This window comes from Leucoraja erinacea, chromosome 24 (assembly GCF_028641065.1).
Source record: "Leucoraja erinacea ecotype New England chromosome 24, Leri_hhj_1, whole genome shotgun sequence".
Lineage (NCBI taxonomy): Eukaryota > Metazoa > Chordata > Chondrichthyes > Rajiformes > Rajidae > Leucoraja > Leucoraja erinaceus.
Window position 1 is genome coordinate 29714162 of NC_073400.1, and position 19777 is coordinate 29733938.

At 47.8% G+C, this 19777-nt stretch overlaps 1 protein-coding gene across 1 annotated transcript in view; it reads left to right on the forward strand.

The window, feature by feature from the left end:
* Positions 1-2446: 2446 nt before the first annotated feature.
* LOC129708892 (polymeric immunoglobulin receptor-like) overlaps positions 2447-19777 on the forward strand; it is a 52804-nt gene continuing 35473 nt past the window's right edge. Inside the window, exons 1-2 of the mRNA XM_055654941.1 lie at positions 2447-4012; positions 8599-8922. Coding sequence (XP_055510916.1) covers positions 3916-4012; positions 8599-8922 — 421 coding nt within the window. The 5' untranslated portion in view covers positions 2447-3915. The remainder of the gene's footprint in view (positions 4013-8598; positions 8923-19777) is intronic.

Genomic DNA, 19777 nt, shown 5'->3' on the forward strand with positions numbered 1-19777 from the left:
AGGGAGACAACTACCTACAGCTTGCCTTGTTGATCTTGGTTTGTAGGGAGAACTCTTGCCCCCAGAACAAGGAGTCTCTCCCCTATTCTGGTGCGAACTATCTCCAGGTGACCTTTCTCAGTGACTTGAGACAGAGCAGACAGCAGATCAGCTAAATGCCTCGGCAAAATGACTTCACCTCCAGCAGTGGCGAGCTCCCTCAGTACTGCACCCCCTCAGTCCTCGGGCTTCAGGAGTGGGAGTTGAACCAATAAATCTCTGACTCAGATTTTTTTTTAAATTTCAAAATATACTTTATTCAAAAAATAAATATATGCAATACATGATCCTTACAAAACTCCATTCAACATTCTCGGTTGCTATGTGTACATGCAATACTGTTTACACAAATTAACCCCACACCTCGCCACTCGTGGACCACTGGCGTGGGATACCTTCCCTTATTTTGAGGTGCATCTCCACCACACCCTGCCACAAGTTGACCATTCGCTGGATGTCTACACTGGCCCATGGTGTGGCTCAGTTAGCCTGTGAAAGTCACCCAAGACACCTCGAGAGAGAGTGATGAATCTGTGCCCTAGCCTCAGAATAAAAGGACATTCTTTGAGAAAGGAGATGAGAAGGAATGTCTTTAGTCAGAGGGTGGTGAATCTGTGGAAATCATTGCGATAGAAGGATGTGGAGGTCAAGTCAATGGATATTTTGAAGGCTGAGATTGATAGATTCTTGATTAGTACGGATCAGGGGTTACGGGGAGAAGGCAGGAGAATGGGGTCAAGAGGGAAAGATAGATCAGCCATGATTGATTGAATGGCGAAGTGGACTTGATGGGCCGAATGTCCTAATTCTGCTCTTATAACTTATGAACATGACCTGGATTGATCCGCTCATCTATATTCACACAGAGGTTCCTTGATCGTCAGTGGGGAGGCTGTGCTGCCTGTCCTATACCACTGTAGGACATAGGCCATTCGGTCCATCAAGTCTACTCCGCCATTCAATCATGGCCGATCTATCTCTCCCTCCTAACCCAATTTTCCTGCCTCTCCCCGTAACCTCTGACACCTGTACTAATTAAATTCAGACTAATTAATCCGAAAGAATCCATCTATGCGCCGATAAAGGTGAATTTATTATGGGGAACAAGGAAATGGCAGATGAGATGAACAGATACTTTGTATCTGTCTTCACTAAGGAGGACACAAACAATCTTCATGTAGTGGCCAGAGGATCTGGGGGTGACAGAGGAACTGAAGGAAATCCACAATAGAAAGGATAGACTGATGGGACTGAAGGCTGCTAAATCCCCAGGGCCTGATGGTCTGCATCCCAGGGTACTTAAGGAAGTGACTCTAGAAATCGTGGATGCATTGGTGATAATTTTCTATAGACTCAAGATCCGTTCCTGTGGATTGGAGGGTAGCTAATGTTATCAAACTTTTTAAGAAATGCGGGAGAGAGAAAACGGGGAATTATAGACCAATTAGCCTGACATCGGTGGTGGGGAAGATGCTGGAGTCAATTATAAAATGAAATAGCCGAATTGATTGGGGATGATCAGCCATGATCACATTGAATGGCGGTGCTAGCTAGAAGGGCCAAATGGCCTACTCCTGCACCTATTGTATATGTCTCCCGTAAAAATATCCACAGATGTTCTCGTGATACTTTCAAGAGAGAGCTAGATAGGCCTCTTGAAGATAGCAGAGTCAGGGGATCTGGGGAAAGGGCAGGAACGGGGTACTGATTGGGGATGATCAGCCATGATCATATTGAATGGTGGTGTTGGCTCGAGGGGCCGGATGGCCTACTCCTGCACCTGTTGTCTATTGTCTATTGAGTTCCACAGATTCATCACCCTCTGACTAAAGGTTTATTGAGCAATTCTTTGAGCAAACTGCCCACCTGCACTAGTTTAGTATAGAGGTACAGCGTGGGAAACTGGCCCTTCGGCCCACCGAGTCCGCACCAAACAGCAATCCCCACACATTAACACTATCCTACACGCACTAGGGACTATTTACACTTATTCCAAACCAACTAACCTACAAACCTATACGTTTTTGGAGTGTGGAAGGAAACTGAAGATCTCGGAGAAAACCCAGGCAGTCACATGGAGAACGTACAAACTCCATACAGACAGCACCCGTAGTCGGGATCAAACCCGACTGTAAGCGCTGTAAGTCAGCAGCTCTACCACTGTTCCATCGTGCCGCCCTAGTCCGCTAGTCCCACTTGCCCCCATTTGACCCATCTCCTCTTATATCGATAAATATCCTGTTTTTACCCTCAGTCCCGAGGTAGTGTCTCGGCCGGAATACAAACATACACTTTTTGTCTCCACAGATGCTGCTTGACCCGTTGAGGTTTTTCAGGTGTTCTGCCTATTGTTCCAGATTCTAGTATATGCAATCTCCTTTATCTTCTCCCTTCACACACAACCCTAATCCTACCTCAACAATATTATCTCACAGAAGCTGATGGGTACATGGAAGGAACATGTCCAGAGGAGCTAGTGGAGACTGGTACTGGTAACAACATTGAAAAGCATTAGGACAAGGTACGTGGATAGGAAAGGTTTGTAAGGACAGGGGTCAAATGCAGGCCTGGTTTTTACGGTGGCACAGCAGTAGAGTTGCTGCCTTTACATTGTATAACAGCGCCAGATACCCGGATTCAATCCTGGCTACAGGTGCTTGTCTGTACATAGTCTGTACTTTCTCCTAGTGACCTGCGTGGGTTTTCGCCGAGAACTTCAGTTTCCTCCCACACTCCAAAGACGTACAGGTTTGTAGGTTAATTGGGTTGGTGTAAATGTAAACATTTGTGTTAATGTGCAGGGATCACTGGACGGTGCAGACACAGTGGGCCGGAGGGTTTGTTTCCCCACTGTATCTCTAAACTAAACTAAACTAAAGAGGGACCAGCGTACATGGGACATCTTGATCAGCATTGGGCAAGCTGTTTCCCTGCTGTATCACTCTATGATTTTATGAATCACATCCCAAACTCAGCTTTACCCGGTCTCCGATGCTCAAGTATTTGAATACTTCAAGGAGTTTATCTGGTGACGTGAGTTGACATCAGTTCGCATTTGACAATAGACAACAGACAATAGGTGCAGGAGTAGGCCATTCGCCCTTCGAGCCAGCATCACCATTCAATGTGATCATGGCTGATCATCCACAATCCCCGTTCCTGCCTTCTCCCCTTATACCCTGACTCTGCTATCTTTAAGAGCCCTATCTAGCTCACTCTTGAAAGTGTCCAGAGAACCGGCCTCCACCGCTCTCTGTGGCAGAGAATTCCACAGACTCACAACTCACTGGGTGATAAAGTGTTTCCTCATCTCCGTTCAGTTGGTGTCTTATTTCTTCTGGGTAACGTTTCACCAGATGAGAAGCTGAGGAAGGCAGGACAAATTAGTGACGCGCATTTTGAGGTGGATAAACAGATCACAAGTTCACACATTCCAGGAGTAGAATTTGGCCATTCGGCCCATCCAGTATACTCTGCCATTCAAACATGGCTGATCTCTACCTCCTAATCCCATACAAGTTCAGACACAGTGTGCCCGCATTTGGGGGAGGGGGTTGAGGGGGTGGGCAAGGGAATGTTTGCGGTGGTGGACAGAGCCCCAGTCAAGTGGGCAAACGTCACCAGGATGAAGCAGAGCTTCGAGGAGATGCTCCAATCCAGGCAACTGGAGAGTGTTGTAGCTCACTCCTGATAGGGGCATTGTCCGTGGTGAGGAGGCTGGGGGAGGTGACAAGTGAGTCACCAAATTAAGTCTTGAACCACTGCAAAGTCGTTTCCTGTGTAAACGGAAATTGACTGTTTGACTTCAGTTGTGAATGAGGAAGAGGACAACTCAAACGCAGTGCAGGGACCAAACCGATCCAACGTAGCCGAGACATGGCGGTGGGACAGGGAGAATTCACCCACCAGAGACGGCCCAGATCCAGGGGAACAGTCGCTCTGTTGGTTCTTGTCGCTGTTGGTCTCACACCAGGTAAATCGGTGTTTTACAAAATGCTCTGTTCTTTAGAATTATTTACTAGCGCCTTGAATTATTTGTAACCACAGACCTCTCTGTACTGTGTGGGGAGCTGATGATAAATTGCTCAACACTCGTTAGTTCCTGTAGAGACTTCCATCAGCGGTTGTTGTCGTGTTGTGTGCAGCCAAGTCGGGAGATAACTATCTACAGCTTGCCTTGCCTTGTGGACCTCATTGAAACTTACTGAATAGTGAAAGGCCTGGATAGAGTGGATGGGGTGAGGATGTTTACACTAGTGGGAGAGTCTAGGACCAGAGGTCGCAGCCTCAGAATTAAAGGGCGTTGCTTTAGGAAGGAGATGAGGAGGAATTTTGTGAGACAGAAACTGTGGAATTCATTGCCACAGACTGTGGAGGCCATCAATAGGTATTTCTAAGGCCGAGATGGATAGATTCTTGATCAGTACTGGTGTCAGGAGTCCTGGGGAAAAGGCAGGAGGATTTAGTTGAGAGGGAAAGATAGATCAGCCATAATTGAATGGAGGAGAGTAGACTTGATGGGCCAAATGTCCTAATTCTGCTCCTAGTACTAATGAACTTATGATCTGTTCTTCAGAATTATTTGCCAGCACCTTGAATTATTTTGAGCCACAGAGCAGACTACTGGGCTACGAGCTGCTAAAGATAAAATGCTTGCAGACTTGTTCTTCCCTGCACTAATGACTGTTGTGATGCTGTGTGCTCAGTGACTTGACTGCAGATCAGCTAAATGCTTTACCCCTTCCATATCGCTTGACTTCCTCCCTCTCTGACTGTGGGTCTGAAGAAAGGTCTCGACCCGAAACGTCACCCATTCCTTCTCTCCAGAGATGCCCCCTGATCCGCTGCGTTACTCCAGCATTTAGTGTCTATCAAAGACACACGGCACTCCCTCCACGCACTGCAATGGGAAATGTTGAACATAAACCTTAGCACATTCAAAGAAAAAACCTGTGAAAGCCAGCCATTGGGAACAGGCGTCATCTCAAATGAGGAAGCACCAGAGTGACTGTCCAATTTAGCATTTGGAGAAGTTGTGGTAATCTCTCCCTTCTCAGAAAAACCAGCTGCCTTACAACAGACTCTGCTGCTCGAGCTGTTCTACACACTTTGCTTTCCCCAGCCTCTGAGTTCTCCTTCAAAGCATTTGTCTTGTGGCTTGTGAGCTGACCTGGACTGATGTGATGATGTGTCTCCACCCCAGCTCCTGAATCTGCAGAGTTTCACATGTGTTAGAGTCATAGAGTGGCGGACTGCGGGGGTGATGCGCTGTTGTGTATGGCTGCTCCTCCTGCAGTCCGTCCTTTTCTCCCTTTTTTATTTTTATTTTTAGTCCTGTCTGTGGGAACTTTTAATTGGAAGTCTTCTTTTCTGTGGTGGGTGGGGGGTGGGGGGGAAGGGGGAAACTGTTTTAATCCCAGTCCTACCTGGTCGGAGATGCGGTTTTCTTCCGAACCGCTTCTTCGTCCTCTCTGTGCGGCCTACCATCGAGCTGGAGCAGCGCTGGAGCGACGATTTCCTGCCGGGACCACAGCTTCGCCGGCGGTGCAGATGCTGGGACACCAACACCAGCACGGAGCGGGCGATGGCTTACCGGATCGCCTTCGGGTAAGCTCCGGGGCACTGCGAACGCCGACTGCAACATTGCTGAGCTGCGGCTGCAGAGCGTCCAGCCGCGGGCGGGCGGCCCAGGATTTCAACACCGCGGGGCCTGGTGTCCGAGTTCGCCAGTGTCAGAGGTCCGGCCAGCGCGGCCTGAGAACTTTGGACATTGCAGTCTTCAGGGAGGAGGCGGCTGCTTCAGTCCTGGCCGCTGAAGAATGTTCACCCGACGCCGATGATCCAGCTTCGCGGCAGAGGGCCTGAGAACATCGAGTTGGCTAAGGAGGCCACATATAGACCCCGACCTCGGGTGGACTATGAGGGGGAGAACTGGATATTTTTAGTGCCTTCCCTCACAGTGAATTCTGCTGTGGGGGGACGTTTCATGTTGATTTCTATAGTGTACTGTTCTGTGTCTTTTTTTCTTTTTTCTCTTTTTTCTTTTTGTATGGATATATTGACATTTGGTCTGTTCTATTAATTTAATCAAACTCTGTAAAGCACTTCGGTTCAAATACTGGTTTTGTTGAAAAGTGCTATATAAATAAAGATTATTATTATTATTATTATTATAGAGTGATACAGTGCGGAAACAGGCCCTTCGGCCCAACTTGCCCACACCGGCCAACATGTCTCAGCAACACTAGTCCCACCTGTCCATGTTTGGCCCAAGTCCCTTCAAACCTGTCCTATCCATGTATCCAGAGGGTCCCACCCTCTCCGGAGACTAAGAAAAGCAGGTCTCCCTACTGTTCACCTAAGGTCCTTCTACAGGGGCACCATCGAGAGTATACTGACCCACGGCATCACTTCCTGGTTTGGGAGCTGCAAGGCTTATGAACAAAAACAACTTAACAGGATAGTGAAGACAGCCAGTAGGATCATTGGTGCTCCACTCCCTTTCCTGTTGGAGATCTATCAGAAACGTAACATCAGCAGAGCCATCTCCATTATTAAGGACCCCTATCATCCATCACATCACATCTTCTCCATTCTGCCACCTGGGAAGAGGTACAGGAGCATCAGCTGCAAAACCAGCAGGATGCTACACAGCTTCTTCCCACAGGCAATAAGACTGGTTAACGGACTGTGTCCCCTCCACATACATCATACACCAACACGTCTAACCTCGCCTATACTTTGACAGCTAGGCATCTGTCAAAGCAAAGCCACTGTTTGGTCTGAATGTCTGTTTTATTTCAATTTTTAGGCCTATTTTAGATATGTTAATTTTAATTTTAAATCTATATGTATTTATTCTGTTTTTATTAACTGCACTGACGGGAACTGATTGAGAAACAATTTTTAGTTTCTTCTGTGTATGTAAGTTAAAATGACATTAAAGTAAATACTGAATACTGAATACCCAGGGCCGGCCTTAAGCCGGTTGGACCGTTTGCTCCCAATTGGGCCCCGCGAGTAAGGGGGCCCCGCGCCAGTGTAATCTACTCTCGACGGGTAGATCTACCCCGGGTGGAGAGAGAGTAGAGGGGTGGAGGGGGAAGAAAGGGGTAGACGGGGAGGGGGGTGTGAGGGGGAATGGAGAAGGGGGAGAGGGGGAGGTGGGTCGTTCGCTCACGGCAGCGCTCCTGCCCCTCCAGTCGCCGTGCTTCACGCACACAGACCCGGTTCCACGCCTCTCTCTCCCCGGGGAGAGGCAGTGAACAATACACGGAGGGCTGGGCCGGGGGTTGGGGCATCGTATACAAACATTGGCCTCAACTCACACCTGTCTGCCTGTACCCCGGCATCCCTCTCCCTCCCTTCTCTCCTTCCCTCCCTCCTTCCGCTCTTTTCCTTTCTCTCATTCGCTCCATCCCGTCTTTCTCGACTTCCCTCCCTCCCTCCCACACACACACACACATGATGCACAGACAACTAACACACACAACTAAGTTAAGATGGGGTAGAAAGCTTTTCACCCAGAGTTGTGAATCTGTAGAATTCTCTGCCACAGAGGGCAGTGGAGGCCAATTCACTGGATGTATTCAAGAGAGAGTTAGATTTAGCTCTTAGGGCCAATGGAATCATGGGATCACGGGAGCAAGCAGAACTGGGCAGTGCCGGCTCGAAGGGCCGAATCGTCTCCTCCTGCGCCTATTTTCTATGTTTATATGTTTCTATGAATCGTCACCTATCCACTTTCTCCAGAGATAGTTCCTGTCCAGTTTAAGGTTGTGACCTCAATAACGGGTAGGCCATTGAGGACTCAGATGAAGAAATATCTTTTCACCCAGAGAGTTCCTCTTTCTCCAGAGATAGTTCCTGTCCCATTGTGTTACTCCGGCACTTTGTGTCCTTTTGTACATTAACCAGCATCTGCAGTTCCTTGTTTCTACTAGTTCAATGGGGAAGTGGGTTGTAGTGAGATTGAACACAGGGTGGGTCAGAGTGAGTGACAGGTTGGCTTCCTGTCACATGACCACCACTCAGGTCAAGCCACGCCCACAGGGAAGGAGGATCTGGGCGCCAGGTAGATTCAGAAGCAGTGTTCAAGAAGGAACTGCAGATGCTGGAAGATAGATATCGCAGTGGAGTAGACAAAGTGTTCAAGAAGGAACTCAGTTCTGCTTTCACTGGAACTTGGGGAACAATCCCGGTGAAATGGGAATTAACACCAGCGGGAAAAGCATGAAAGTGCAACAGGATCTATGCAAAAGAAGAGAGACACAAAATGCTGGAGTAACTCAGCGGGACGGGCAGCATCTCTGGAGAGAAGGAAATGGGTGAGGAATCATCACCCGTCGGTTTCTCCAGAGATGCTGCCTGTCCCGCTGAGTTACTCCAGCTCTTTGTGTCTATCTTTGGTGTAAACCAGCACCTGCAGTTCCTTGCTACACATGATCTATGCGAAACCATGAACCTGTCTGAACAGCACAAATGACATGTTTTTTATTGTTAAATCTCAGCTTGTGTTGCTGCAGTGTGAGTGATCTTTCATCATTAATGTGCCAACAGGGTCAAGGGGAATAACTGAACCCGAGGAGGTGAGGGGAGAGTTGGGGCAGTCGGTCACTGTGGAATGTCCGTATGATCGGAAATACAAAGACAAGGACAAGCTATGGAGTAAAGGTGATTCTTACCAGAAATCTTCTACCGTGGTTTCTACTGATCACCCACGACAAGGGAGAACATCGATGACTGATGACAAAACACAACGGATAGTTTCAGTCACCATCGACAACCTGGAGAAGAGTGATGAAGGACTCTACTGGTGTGTGATAGTAAAGAGAAACGATTCACTCATTGAATCGACCTCCATCTCATTGACGGTTTCTGAAGGTAAGTTGACGATCTCTCCTCACTCTCCCAGATGTGAAAATTCCAGCCTGTGAATTCCCGGCCTCGGTCCTGACGGTGACTCGGTGCCACATCCCCGGGGGTCGCGGTAAGGGGGTTGGGTGGATAACTCACTTACTGGGGTCCCGGCCCGTGGGGCCACACCAAGAGCTCACTGTCGCTGGAGCAGTGTGTGGGGGGGGGGGGGGGGGGCTGTCAGACACCAGCCCCACGGAAGGTCCCATCTACCGGCGGTTCTGTTGCTGACGGCTCATTTCCACGAAGACGATCGCTCCGGGACCAGAACCTCTGCCGCCCCCTCACTGGGGCAGGTGGTGGGAAACCCGGGTGGAGATAGGAGTCAATGGGGGAGGGGGCAGGTTAGTAGAAGATACTTAAAATTAGAGAACCAACGTTCAAACCGTTGGGTTGTAAACTACCTGAGCCCAATATGAGGTGCGGTTTCTCCAATTTGCATGTGGCCTCACTCTGGCAATGGAGGAGGCCCAGGACAGAAAGGTCAGTGTGGGAATGGGAAGGGACATGGACAGGGTTGGCAACCGGGAGATCAAGAAGGGTCCCGACCCGAAAAGGACACCTATCCATTTTCTCCAGAGATGCTGCCCGTCCCGCTGAGTTACTCCAGTTCTTTGTGTCTATCTTTGGTGTAAACCAGCACCTGCAGTTCCTTGCTACACATGATCTATGCAAAACCATGAACCTGTCTGAACAGCACAAATGACATGTTTTTTTATTGTTAAACCTCAGCTTGTGTTGCTGCAGTGTGAGTGATCTTTCATCATTAATTTGCCCACAGGGTCAAGCGGAATAACTGGACCCAAGGAGGTGAGTAGAGAGGTGGGGCAGTCGGTCACTGTGGAATGTCGGTATGGTCAGGAATACACTGACAACAAGAAGCTATGGAAGAAAGGTTATTTTTACACACTATCTTCTACCGTGGTTTCTACTGATGACCCACAACAAGAGAGAACATCGATGAGTGATAACAAAACACAACAGATAGTTTCAGTCACCATCGACAACCTGGAGAAGAGTGATGAAGGACACTACTGGTGTGTCATAGACGTACGATGGAACTTCAGTGAAAGGACCTCCATCTCATTGACGGTTTCTGAAGGTACGTTGACGATCTCTCCTCACTCTCCCAGAGGTGAACATTCCAGCCTGGGAATTCCCGGCCTCGGTCGTGAGGGTGACTCGGTGCCTCATCCCCGGCGCTCGTGCGGGGGGGGGGGGGGGGAGCTCATCAATGGGGACCGGCGGTCCTGCTGCTGACGGCTCATTTCCCCAAACACGATCGCTCCAGGACCAGAACCTCTGGTGCCCCCTCACTGAGACGTGGGGGGTGGGGGGGAAGAGATCTGCTCCCTCACCCTCTCCCCCTGCCCGTCACTGTGACACCCACCACACACACAACATCTGAAGAAGGGTCCCAACCTTAAACATTGTCAGTTCATTCCTTCCACAGATGCTGCCTGACCTGCTGAGTTACTCCAGCACTTTGTGTTTTGCTCAAGATTCCAGCACCTGCAATTCCTTGTGTCTCACAAACTTTGGTGAATCATGAGCTCAGTTTATTGTAGTCGTCTGTACTGAGGTACAGGGAAAAGCTTTTACCATGTTTCCAATGATGGCCAAGTCATTGGGTATTTTCAGGTGGAGATTGACAGGTTCTCCATTAGTACGGGTGTCAAGTGATATGGGGAGAAGGAAGAGAATGGGGTTGAGAGGGAGAGATAGATCAGCCATGATTGAAAGGTGGAATAGACTCAATGGGCCAAATGGCCTCAATCTGCCCCTATCACTTATGAACTAATGAACTTAGAATCCTCATGAGATGAGTGATATCGACTTTACACTGAGTCACACAAACTGTACAAGATGAGATACTCAACGGATCGGGCAGCTTCTGTGGAGAGAGAACGAGAGTTGATGTTTCAGGTAGATACCCCCAACCAAATTGCATTATTTCCAATTCAGTCCGCGTAATGAAAATAGTCCATGGATCCTCCCGCTCCCAAGTTCTTCTCCAATGTAGAAGACATGGGCCTAACTCTAGCAGCAGGCAGATAACACAACCTGTGGGACTATGAAGGGCATGAAAGAAGTCTCTGAATGCTTGCGACCATCTGGTGGCATCTTAATGGGTGAGCCTCCGGTCTAGATCAAGAGGCTTGGTCCATCTATGGTGGCCTCAGAAGGATCTTTGCTCAAATGTATGGATTGGGATTTGAATCCAGGAGTCTCCCCACACAGAGCAAGAGCGCTCCCGACTGAATCATCTCCCACACATCACTAAAGTGGCACAGAACGTGCTTTCACACATTTAATGTTCAAAAACGTCATTCACTTTATCTCCACAAGGATCTCAAACAAGCCACCCAGACATGGTCACCACCACCTCTGCAACAATAAACAGAAGGGCTCGGACCACCCGGCCTCAAGATGCACCAACCACCCGGACGGCAAGTTCCACTGAGTCTCATGGTTCAACACTTCCAAACAGGTTAGTAACTCGAAGAACCAACTCAGCCTCACCTGAGAACAAATTAGTTCAGTTCAATTCAGCTCAGTTTAAAGATACAGCGTGGAAATGGACCCCTTGGCCCACCGAGTCCGCTCTGAGCAGCGATCACCCCATACACCAGTTCTGTTCTACACACTAGGGGCAACTTACTACAAACCCGCACGTCTTTGGAATGTGGGAGGAAACTGGAGAACCCTGAGTAAACTCTTGCGATCACAGGGAGAACGTACAGACTCTGCACTGACAGCACCGGTATCAGGTTCGACCCCGCGTCTACTGTGCTGTGAGGCAGCAACTCTACCGCTGATCTGACATCTCAATGGGCGAGCCTCATGTCTACATCAAGCGGCTTGGTCCATCTATGGTGGCCTAGGAAGGATCCTTGCTCAAATATCTGGATTGGGATTCGAATCAAGAATCTCCCCACACAGAGCAAGATCGCCCCCAACTGAAGCATCTCCCACACGTCACTAAAGTGGCACAGAACGTGATTATAAACATTTAATGTTCAAAGACTTCATTCACTTTATCTTCACAAGGGTCTCAAACATATCACCCAGATATCCTCATCACTTTGGTGCGTGTGTGTGTGTGTGTGGGGGGGGTTGCACGGTGGCGCAGCGGTAGAGTTGCTGCCTTACAACGCATGTAGCGCTGGAGACCCAGGTTCGATCCCGACTACAGGTGCTGCCTGTATGGGGTTTGTACGTTATCCCCACGACCGCATGGGTTTTCTCTGAGATCTTTGATTTCTTCCAACACTCTAAAGACATACAAGTATGTAAGTAGATTGGCTTGGCGTATGTGTCAATTGCCCCTAGTGTGTGTAGCCTAGTGTTAGTGTGCGAGGAGCGCTGGTCGGTGTGGACTCCATGGGCCGTCGGGCCTGTTTCCGCGCTATATCTCAAAATTAAACTAAACTGGATTAAAATATGGTCACCACCACCTCAGGAACCACCACACCCACTCTGCCTCCGGAAGCATCGACCACCAGGGACTCCTGGTTCATCGCCTCGACACAGGTCAGTGACTCAAAGTCCCAGTACTTTGAGAAAGCGTGGCTGATCACATTCCAGTCCATTGATAAATACTCCTTGGCCCTGACTAAAGTCCCTCTGTCCTTAGTACACCCAGTGGCCCTACCATTGTGAATGTCTACCCTTACATGATGCCAAAAACAAATAACGTCACACTTATCACGGTTCAATACCTGCTGGCATTGCTCTGCCCAACATACCAGTTGCTTCTTATCCCTCTGTGGTCTATGATTATCGTACTATCCAAAATGATACAATGTTGGTGTAATCTGTAAACTCGTAAATCATACTTCCAACATTAACATCTAAGGCTGGCAGATGGGACTAGTGTAGATAAGGACATAATGGTCGGCAATGGGGAAATTGGGTCAAAGGACATGTTTTCGTGCTCTATGTCTGACCATCAAAATGAACATCTAAGTTGTTAATGCATGTAGTCATGGAACACCTCTAAGGAATGGGTGCATGTTGCGATATCAACATCTCACCAATGTCCACGCCAAAACCTTGGAGCACACTGAATGATTCCGTGTGCAATATGATGAAAGAAAATTGCCAGCGTTGATCTGTGGTAACTCTGTGTGGAAGTAATAATATTTCCTTGGATTTCCAGGGACACCATGCTGAACATCGTTTGCCGTGTTTGGGGTGTGTTACGCTGGGTACTCTTTGGAATTCTGCTTCTCTTCCCGGTTTCCATCAGCTGTGTGACAACTTTGAAAAGGTGAAAGTTTGCAATCTCTTCACTCTGATGTTCACATTAAATTCAACTGGAAATGATGGGAATTTACTTTCGATTTGTAGAGATAAACTGTGGACATACAGTGCCCTCCATAATGTTTGGGACAAAGACCCTTCATTTATTTATTTGCCTCTGTATTCCACAATTTGAGATTTGTAGTTGAAAAAATCACATGTGGTTAAAGTGCACATTGTCAGATTTTATTAAAGGGTATACAGCCAATCAAGTCCGCGCCGACCAATGATCACCCCGTACACGCGCACTATCCCACACACGAGGGACAATTTACAGTTATACAGAGGCCAATTAACCTACAAAACTACACGTCTTTGGATTGTGGTAAGAAACCGGAGCACCCGGATAAAACCCACGCTGTCACAGGCAGAACATACAAACTCCGTACAGACAGCACCCGTAGTCATGATCAAACCCGGGTCTCTGGCGCTGTAAGGCAGCAACTCTACCGCTGCGCCACTGTGCCGCCCTGGGTCATTTCCTCAGGTAAAATTTGATGGTGGAGATTATAAACTGTGTTTTAATTGTTATTCAAGGAAAAAAACAGCCAAGACCTTGGAGATGGGGTCGGCAGTGGTGGAGGAAGGAGAGGAACAGCGCCGGTGAGCTGGCTGGGTGAGGCCTCACCTCGCATGGAGACGGCCATGGGAGGCGAGGGGAAAAGGGTGCGTTGGTGGGTCGAGGTGTGGGCGGAGTGCGAGTGGGCTGCTGGAGGCCCTGCAGCAGCCGGTGGATCGGGTGCCGCTGGAGGCCCCACAGAGGTCGGGGACGTGCGCACGGATCGGACACGGCCTGCAGCGGCACGGAGCGGTGGTGGAGGCACCGACAACATCGCCAGGCCAGGCCGACCCCTGCAACTCCCACCCAGTGCCGTCTCCATGACAACGGGCCTTTAAGCCCAAAATAAGACAATACTTTTTTACCAATTTGATCTATAAGAATATAAAATACTGCCAGAAATGTGGCAACTCTTGTGTACTGTATCATATAATCTGCCATTAATACTCTTGTTCTTAGCTTCAGCTGTGCTTATATCAAGTAAGATTTTTACTGAATTCTATAGAAAAGAAATGTCACAGTACGCATGTGCATGAGACAATAAAGTACCATTGAACCATTGAACAATGGGGATATAAAAACGGTTAAATGATTACAAGTATTGAACTGTGGACACGCGTTAGAAGAATAAGATAAAAATGAAGGGTAATCGTTATATCAATATTGTTATTCTGACAGAATGACGCCCAATAATCATCGTTTAGCTTTTCAGGGCCAGAGAGGGTGTTCACCAGTTGGAGATGTACAAATCTCATCACCTTGACCCTACAGCATCACCACACCACACCTATGTCCAATCTACCTTGACCACTTGAGGAGGAATTTCTTTAGCCAGAGGGTGATGAACCTGTGGAATTCATTGCCACAGGCGGCTGTAGAGGTCAAGTCAATGGATATTTTTAAATTGGAGATTGACAGGTTCACTCAGGGTGACAAAAGTTGTGGGAAGAAGGCAGGAGAATGGGATGGAGTGGGAAAGATAGATCATCCATGATTGAATGGCGGAGTAGACTCGATGGTGCAAATGGCCGAATTCTGTACCTATGTTTGCAGACACGTCTGTACATCCTGACATTCACCCAAAAGACAGCAGAACATAGACTAGAACTCAAAGCTGGCTTTCCAGAATGTGAACTTTTAACTTTACTACCAATTGAATTGCTGTGTGAAACCCTGCACATTGAATAATGATTAAAATAATCCAATGTAATAAAAGATGGCTGAATTTTTGTCATAAAGTCATAAGTGATAAGAGTAGAATTAGTTTGGTTTAGAGATAGCGCATGGAAACAGGCCCATTGATCCACCGAGTCCATGCCGACCACTGATCACCTGTACACACTATGTTTAAGAAGGAACAGCAGATGCTGGAAAAGCGAAGGTAGACAAAAACGCTGAGTTTCTCCAGCATTGTTGTCTACCTGTACACACGCTAATTCTGTTATCCCACTTTCTCATCCATTCCCTACAGATTTGCGACAATCTTGCAGAGGTATTTAACCTACAAACTCGCATGGATTAGGGATGTGGGAGGAAGCCGGGAGCACCTGGAGGAAACCCATGAGGTCACAGGTAGAACATTCAAACTCCACACAGACAGCACCCGTAGAGAGGATCGAACCCGGGTCTCTGGCGCTGTGAGGCAGCAGCAAACCGCTGCACCACCGTGCTGCTCCGAAGAGAGAGAGCAGGCTTGTGAGAGCAGACAGCAGAGCAGCAGGCCAGCTAAATGCCTCATCAGAGTGACAGCACCTCCAGCAACTTTAGACACAGTGCTTAGAACAAACGGAATCAAGGGATATGGGGAGAGAGCAGGAACTGGGTACTGATTTATGTTGATCTGCCACTATCATATTGAATGGCGGTGCTGGTTCGAAGGGCCGAATGGCCTACTCCAGCACCTATTTTCTATGCTTCTATGTTTCCATAGCAGAGCTCCCTCAGTACAACTCTCACTCCGTGCTCGGCATTCTGGAGTGGGAACTGAACCAACATCTCTCTAACTCACTCAATAGTTTTCACCCACTGAGTTTGCACTGCAGGACCCAACACTGGGCCTTGGTGTGGCTCGGTTAGCGTGGTAAAGTCACACAGGACTCCTGCTAGAAACAGCGTGGGAAATGTTGAACCTAGACCACAGGTCTCACATTGAAAAACCATGTGAAACCCAACCCATTCTGAAAGTCTCAATGACTTCATTTTTGCATTCAAGGAATCTATGGCAACCTCTTTAGTTTAGCCAATTATAGTCACGTGTACCGAGGTGCAGTGAAAAGCTTTTCCGTGTGTATGCTATCCAGTCAGTGAAAACACTGTATATGATTACAATCGAGCCGTCCACAGGTACAGGATAAAGGGAATAATGTTCAATGCAAGATACAGTCTAGTAAAATCCGATTAAAGATAGTTCCAAGGTCTCGAATGAGGTAGTTGGGAGGTCAGGACCACTCTGAAGGGTCCCATCGAGAAATGTTACCCATCCTTTTTGTCCAGAGAAGCTGTTTGACTCGCTGAGATGCTCCAACACTTTGTGCCTATCTGTGGTATAAACCAGCATCTGAAGTTCCTTGTTTCTACATTCCGCCCTTGTAGACTTGTGTGCATCTAATCTGGACACAACAAGTTCCCTTTAAAAAACAACAACTATCCTACAGATTACTTTGGTGTCCTTGGTTGATGGGATACCACTTGCCCCAGAACAAGGAGATCCTCCACTATTCTGGTGCGAACCATTACAAAATGCTCTGTTCTTTAGAATTATTTACTCAGCGCCTTGAATTATGTTTAGCCACGGGCCTCATTGTACTGGGTGATGTGCTAATGATAAACTGCTCAACACTCCATCGTTCCATCAACGGTTGTCGTCGTGTTGTGTGCAACCAAATTGCACACAGCTAGCTCCCTGTAGAGAAGGGAGATAACTACCTACAGCTTGCCTTGTTGATCTTGGTTTGTAGGGAGAACTCTTGCCCCCAGAACAAGGAGTCTCCCCACTATTCTGGTGCGAACTATCTCCAGGTGACCTTTCTCAGTGACTTGAGACAGAGCAGACAGCAGATCAGCTAAATGCCTCGGCAAAGTGACTTCACCTCCAGCAGTGGCGAGCTCCCTCAGTACTGCACTCCCTCAGTCCTCGGGCTTCAGGAGTGGGAGTTGAACCAACAACTCTCTGACTCAGATTTTTTTTTAAATTTCAAAATATACTTTATTCAAAAAATAAATATATGCAATACATGATCCTTACAAAACTCCATTCAACATTCTCGGTTGCTATGCGTACATGCAATACTGTTTACACAAATTAACCCCACACCTCGCCACTCGTGGACCACTGGCATGGGATACCTTCCCTTATTTTGAGGTGCATCTCCACCACACCCTGCCACAAGCTGACCTTTCGCTAGATGTCTACACTGGCCCATGGTGTGGCTCAGTTAGCCTGTGAAAGTCACCCAAGCCACCCTCGAGAGAGAGGGTGATGAATCTGTGCCCTAGCCTCAGAATAAAAGGACATTCTTTGAGAAAGGAGATGAGAAGGAATGTCTTTAGTCAGAGGGTGGTGAATCTGTGGAAATCATTGCGATAGAAGGATGTGGAGGTCAAGTCTATGGATATTTTGAAGGCAGAGATTGATAGATTCTAGATTAGTACGGGTGTCAGGGGTTACGGGGAGAAGGCAGGAGAATGGGGTCAAGAGGGAAAGATAGATGGGCCGAATGTCCTAATTCTGCTCTTATAACTTATGAAAATGACCTGGATTGATCTGCTCATCTATATTCACACAGAGGTTCCTTGATCGTCAGTGGGGAGGGTGTGCTGCCTGTCCTATACCACTGTAGGACATAGGCTATTCGGTCCGTCAAGTCTACTCCGCCATTCAATCATGGCCGATCCATCTCTCCCTCCTAACCCAATTTTCCTGCCTCTCCCCGTAACCTCTGACACCTGTACTAATTAAATTCAGACTAATTAATCCAAAAGAATCCATCTATCCACCGATAAAGGTGAATTTATTATGGGGAACAAGGAAATGGCAGAAGAGATGAACAGATACATTGGATCTGTCTTCACTAAGGAGGACACAAACAATCTTCATGATATAGAAGTGGCCAGAGGATCTGGGGGTGACAGAGGAACTGAAGGAAATCCACAATAGGCAGGAAATGGTGTTGGATAGACTGATGGGACTGAAGGCTGCTAAATCCCCAGGGCCTGATGGTCTGCATCCCAGGGTACTTAAGGAAGTGACTCTAGAAATCTTGGATGCATTGGTGATAATTTTCTATAGACTCAGGATCCGTTCCTGTGGATTGGAGGGTAGCTAATGTTATCACCCTTTTTAAGAAAGGCGGGAGAGAGAAAACGGGGAATTATAGACCAGTTAGCCTGACATCGGTGTTGGGGAAGATGCTGGAGTCAATTATAAAAGATGAAATAGCCGAACATTTGGATAGCAGTAACAGGATGCTGGTACAGCAGGCAGGGAAGAAAGCGAATGGCATGTTGGCCTTTATAACAAGAGGAATCGAAAATAGGAGGAAAGAGGTCCTTCTGCAGTTGTACAGAGCCCTAGTGAGACCAGACCTGGAGTATTATGTGCAGCTTTGGTCCCCTAATTTGAGGAAGAGCATTCTTGCTATTGAGGGAGTGCAGCGTAGGTTTACAAGGTTAATTCCTGGGATGGCGGGACTGTCATATGCTGAGACAACGGAGCAGCCGGGCTTGTACACTCTGGAGTTTAGAAGGTTGAGAGGAGATCACATTGAAACATATGATTGTTAAGGGCTTGGACACGTTAGAGGCAGGAAACATGTTCCCGATGTTGGGGGAGTCCGGAACCAGGGGCCATAATTCAAGAATAAGGAGTAAGCCATTTAGAACGGAGACGAGGAAACACTTTTTGTCACAGAGAGTGGTGAGTCTGTGGAATTCTCTGCCGCACGGGGCGGTGGATGCAGGTTCTCTGGATGCTTTCAAGAGAGAGCTAGATAGGGCTCTTAAACATAGTGGAGTTAGGGGATATGGGGAGAAGGCAGGAACGGGGTACTGATTACATAGAAACATAGAAATTAGGTGCAGGAGTAGGCCATTCGGCCCTTCGAGCCTGCACCGCCATTCAATATGATCATGGCTGATCATCCAACTCAGTATCCCGTATCTGCCTTCTCTCCATACCCCCTGATCCCCTTAGCCACAAGGGCCACATCTAACTCCCTCTTAAATATAGCCAATGAACTGGCCTCAACTACCCTCTGTGGCAGAGAGTTCCAGAGATTCACCACTCTCTGTGTGAAAAAATTTCTTCTCATCTCGGTTTTAAAGGATTTTCCCCCTTATCCTTAAGCTGTGACCCCTTGTCCTGGACTTCCCTAACATCGGGAACAATCTTCCTGCATCTAGCCTGTCCAACCCCTTAAGAATTTTGTAAGTTTCTATAAGATCCCCTCTCAATCTCCTAAATTCTAGAGAGTATAAACCAAGTCTATCCAGTCTTTCTTCATAAGACAGTCCTGACATCCCAGGAATCAGTCTGGTGAACCGTCTCTGCACTCCCTCTATGGCAATAATGTCCTTCCTCAGATTTGGAGACCAAAACTGTACACAATACTCCAGGTGTGGTCTCACCAAGACCCTGTACAACTGCACTAGAACCTCCCTGCTCCTATACTCAAATCCTTTTGCAATGAAAGCTAACATACCATTCGCTGCAATGAAAGCTAACATACCATACCATTGGTTAGATATACAGCATGGAAACAGACCCTTCGGCCCACCAAGTCCATGCTGACCATCGATCACCCGTTCACACTAGTCCCACGTTACACCACGTTTGCATGCACTCCCTACACATTGAGTGCAATTCGACAAGAGGGCCAATTAACCTACAGAGCCACACGTCTTTGGGATGTGGGAGGAAGCCGGTGCACCCAGAGGAGACCCACGCTGTCACAAGATCTG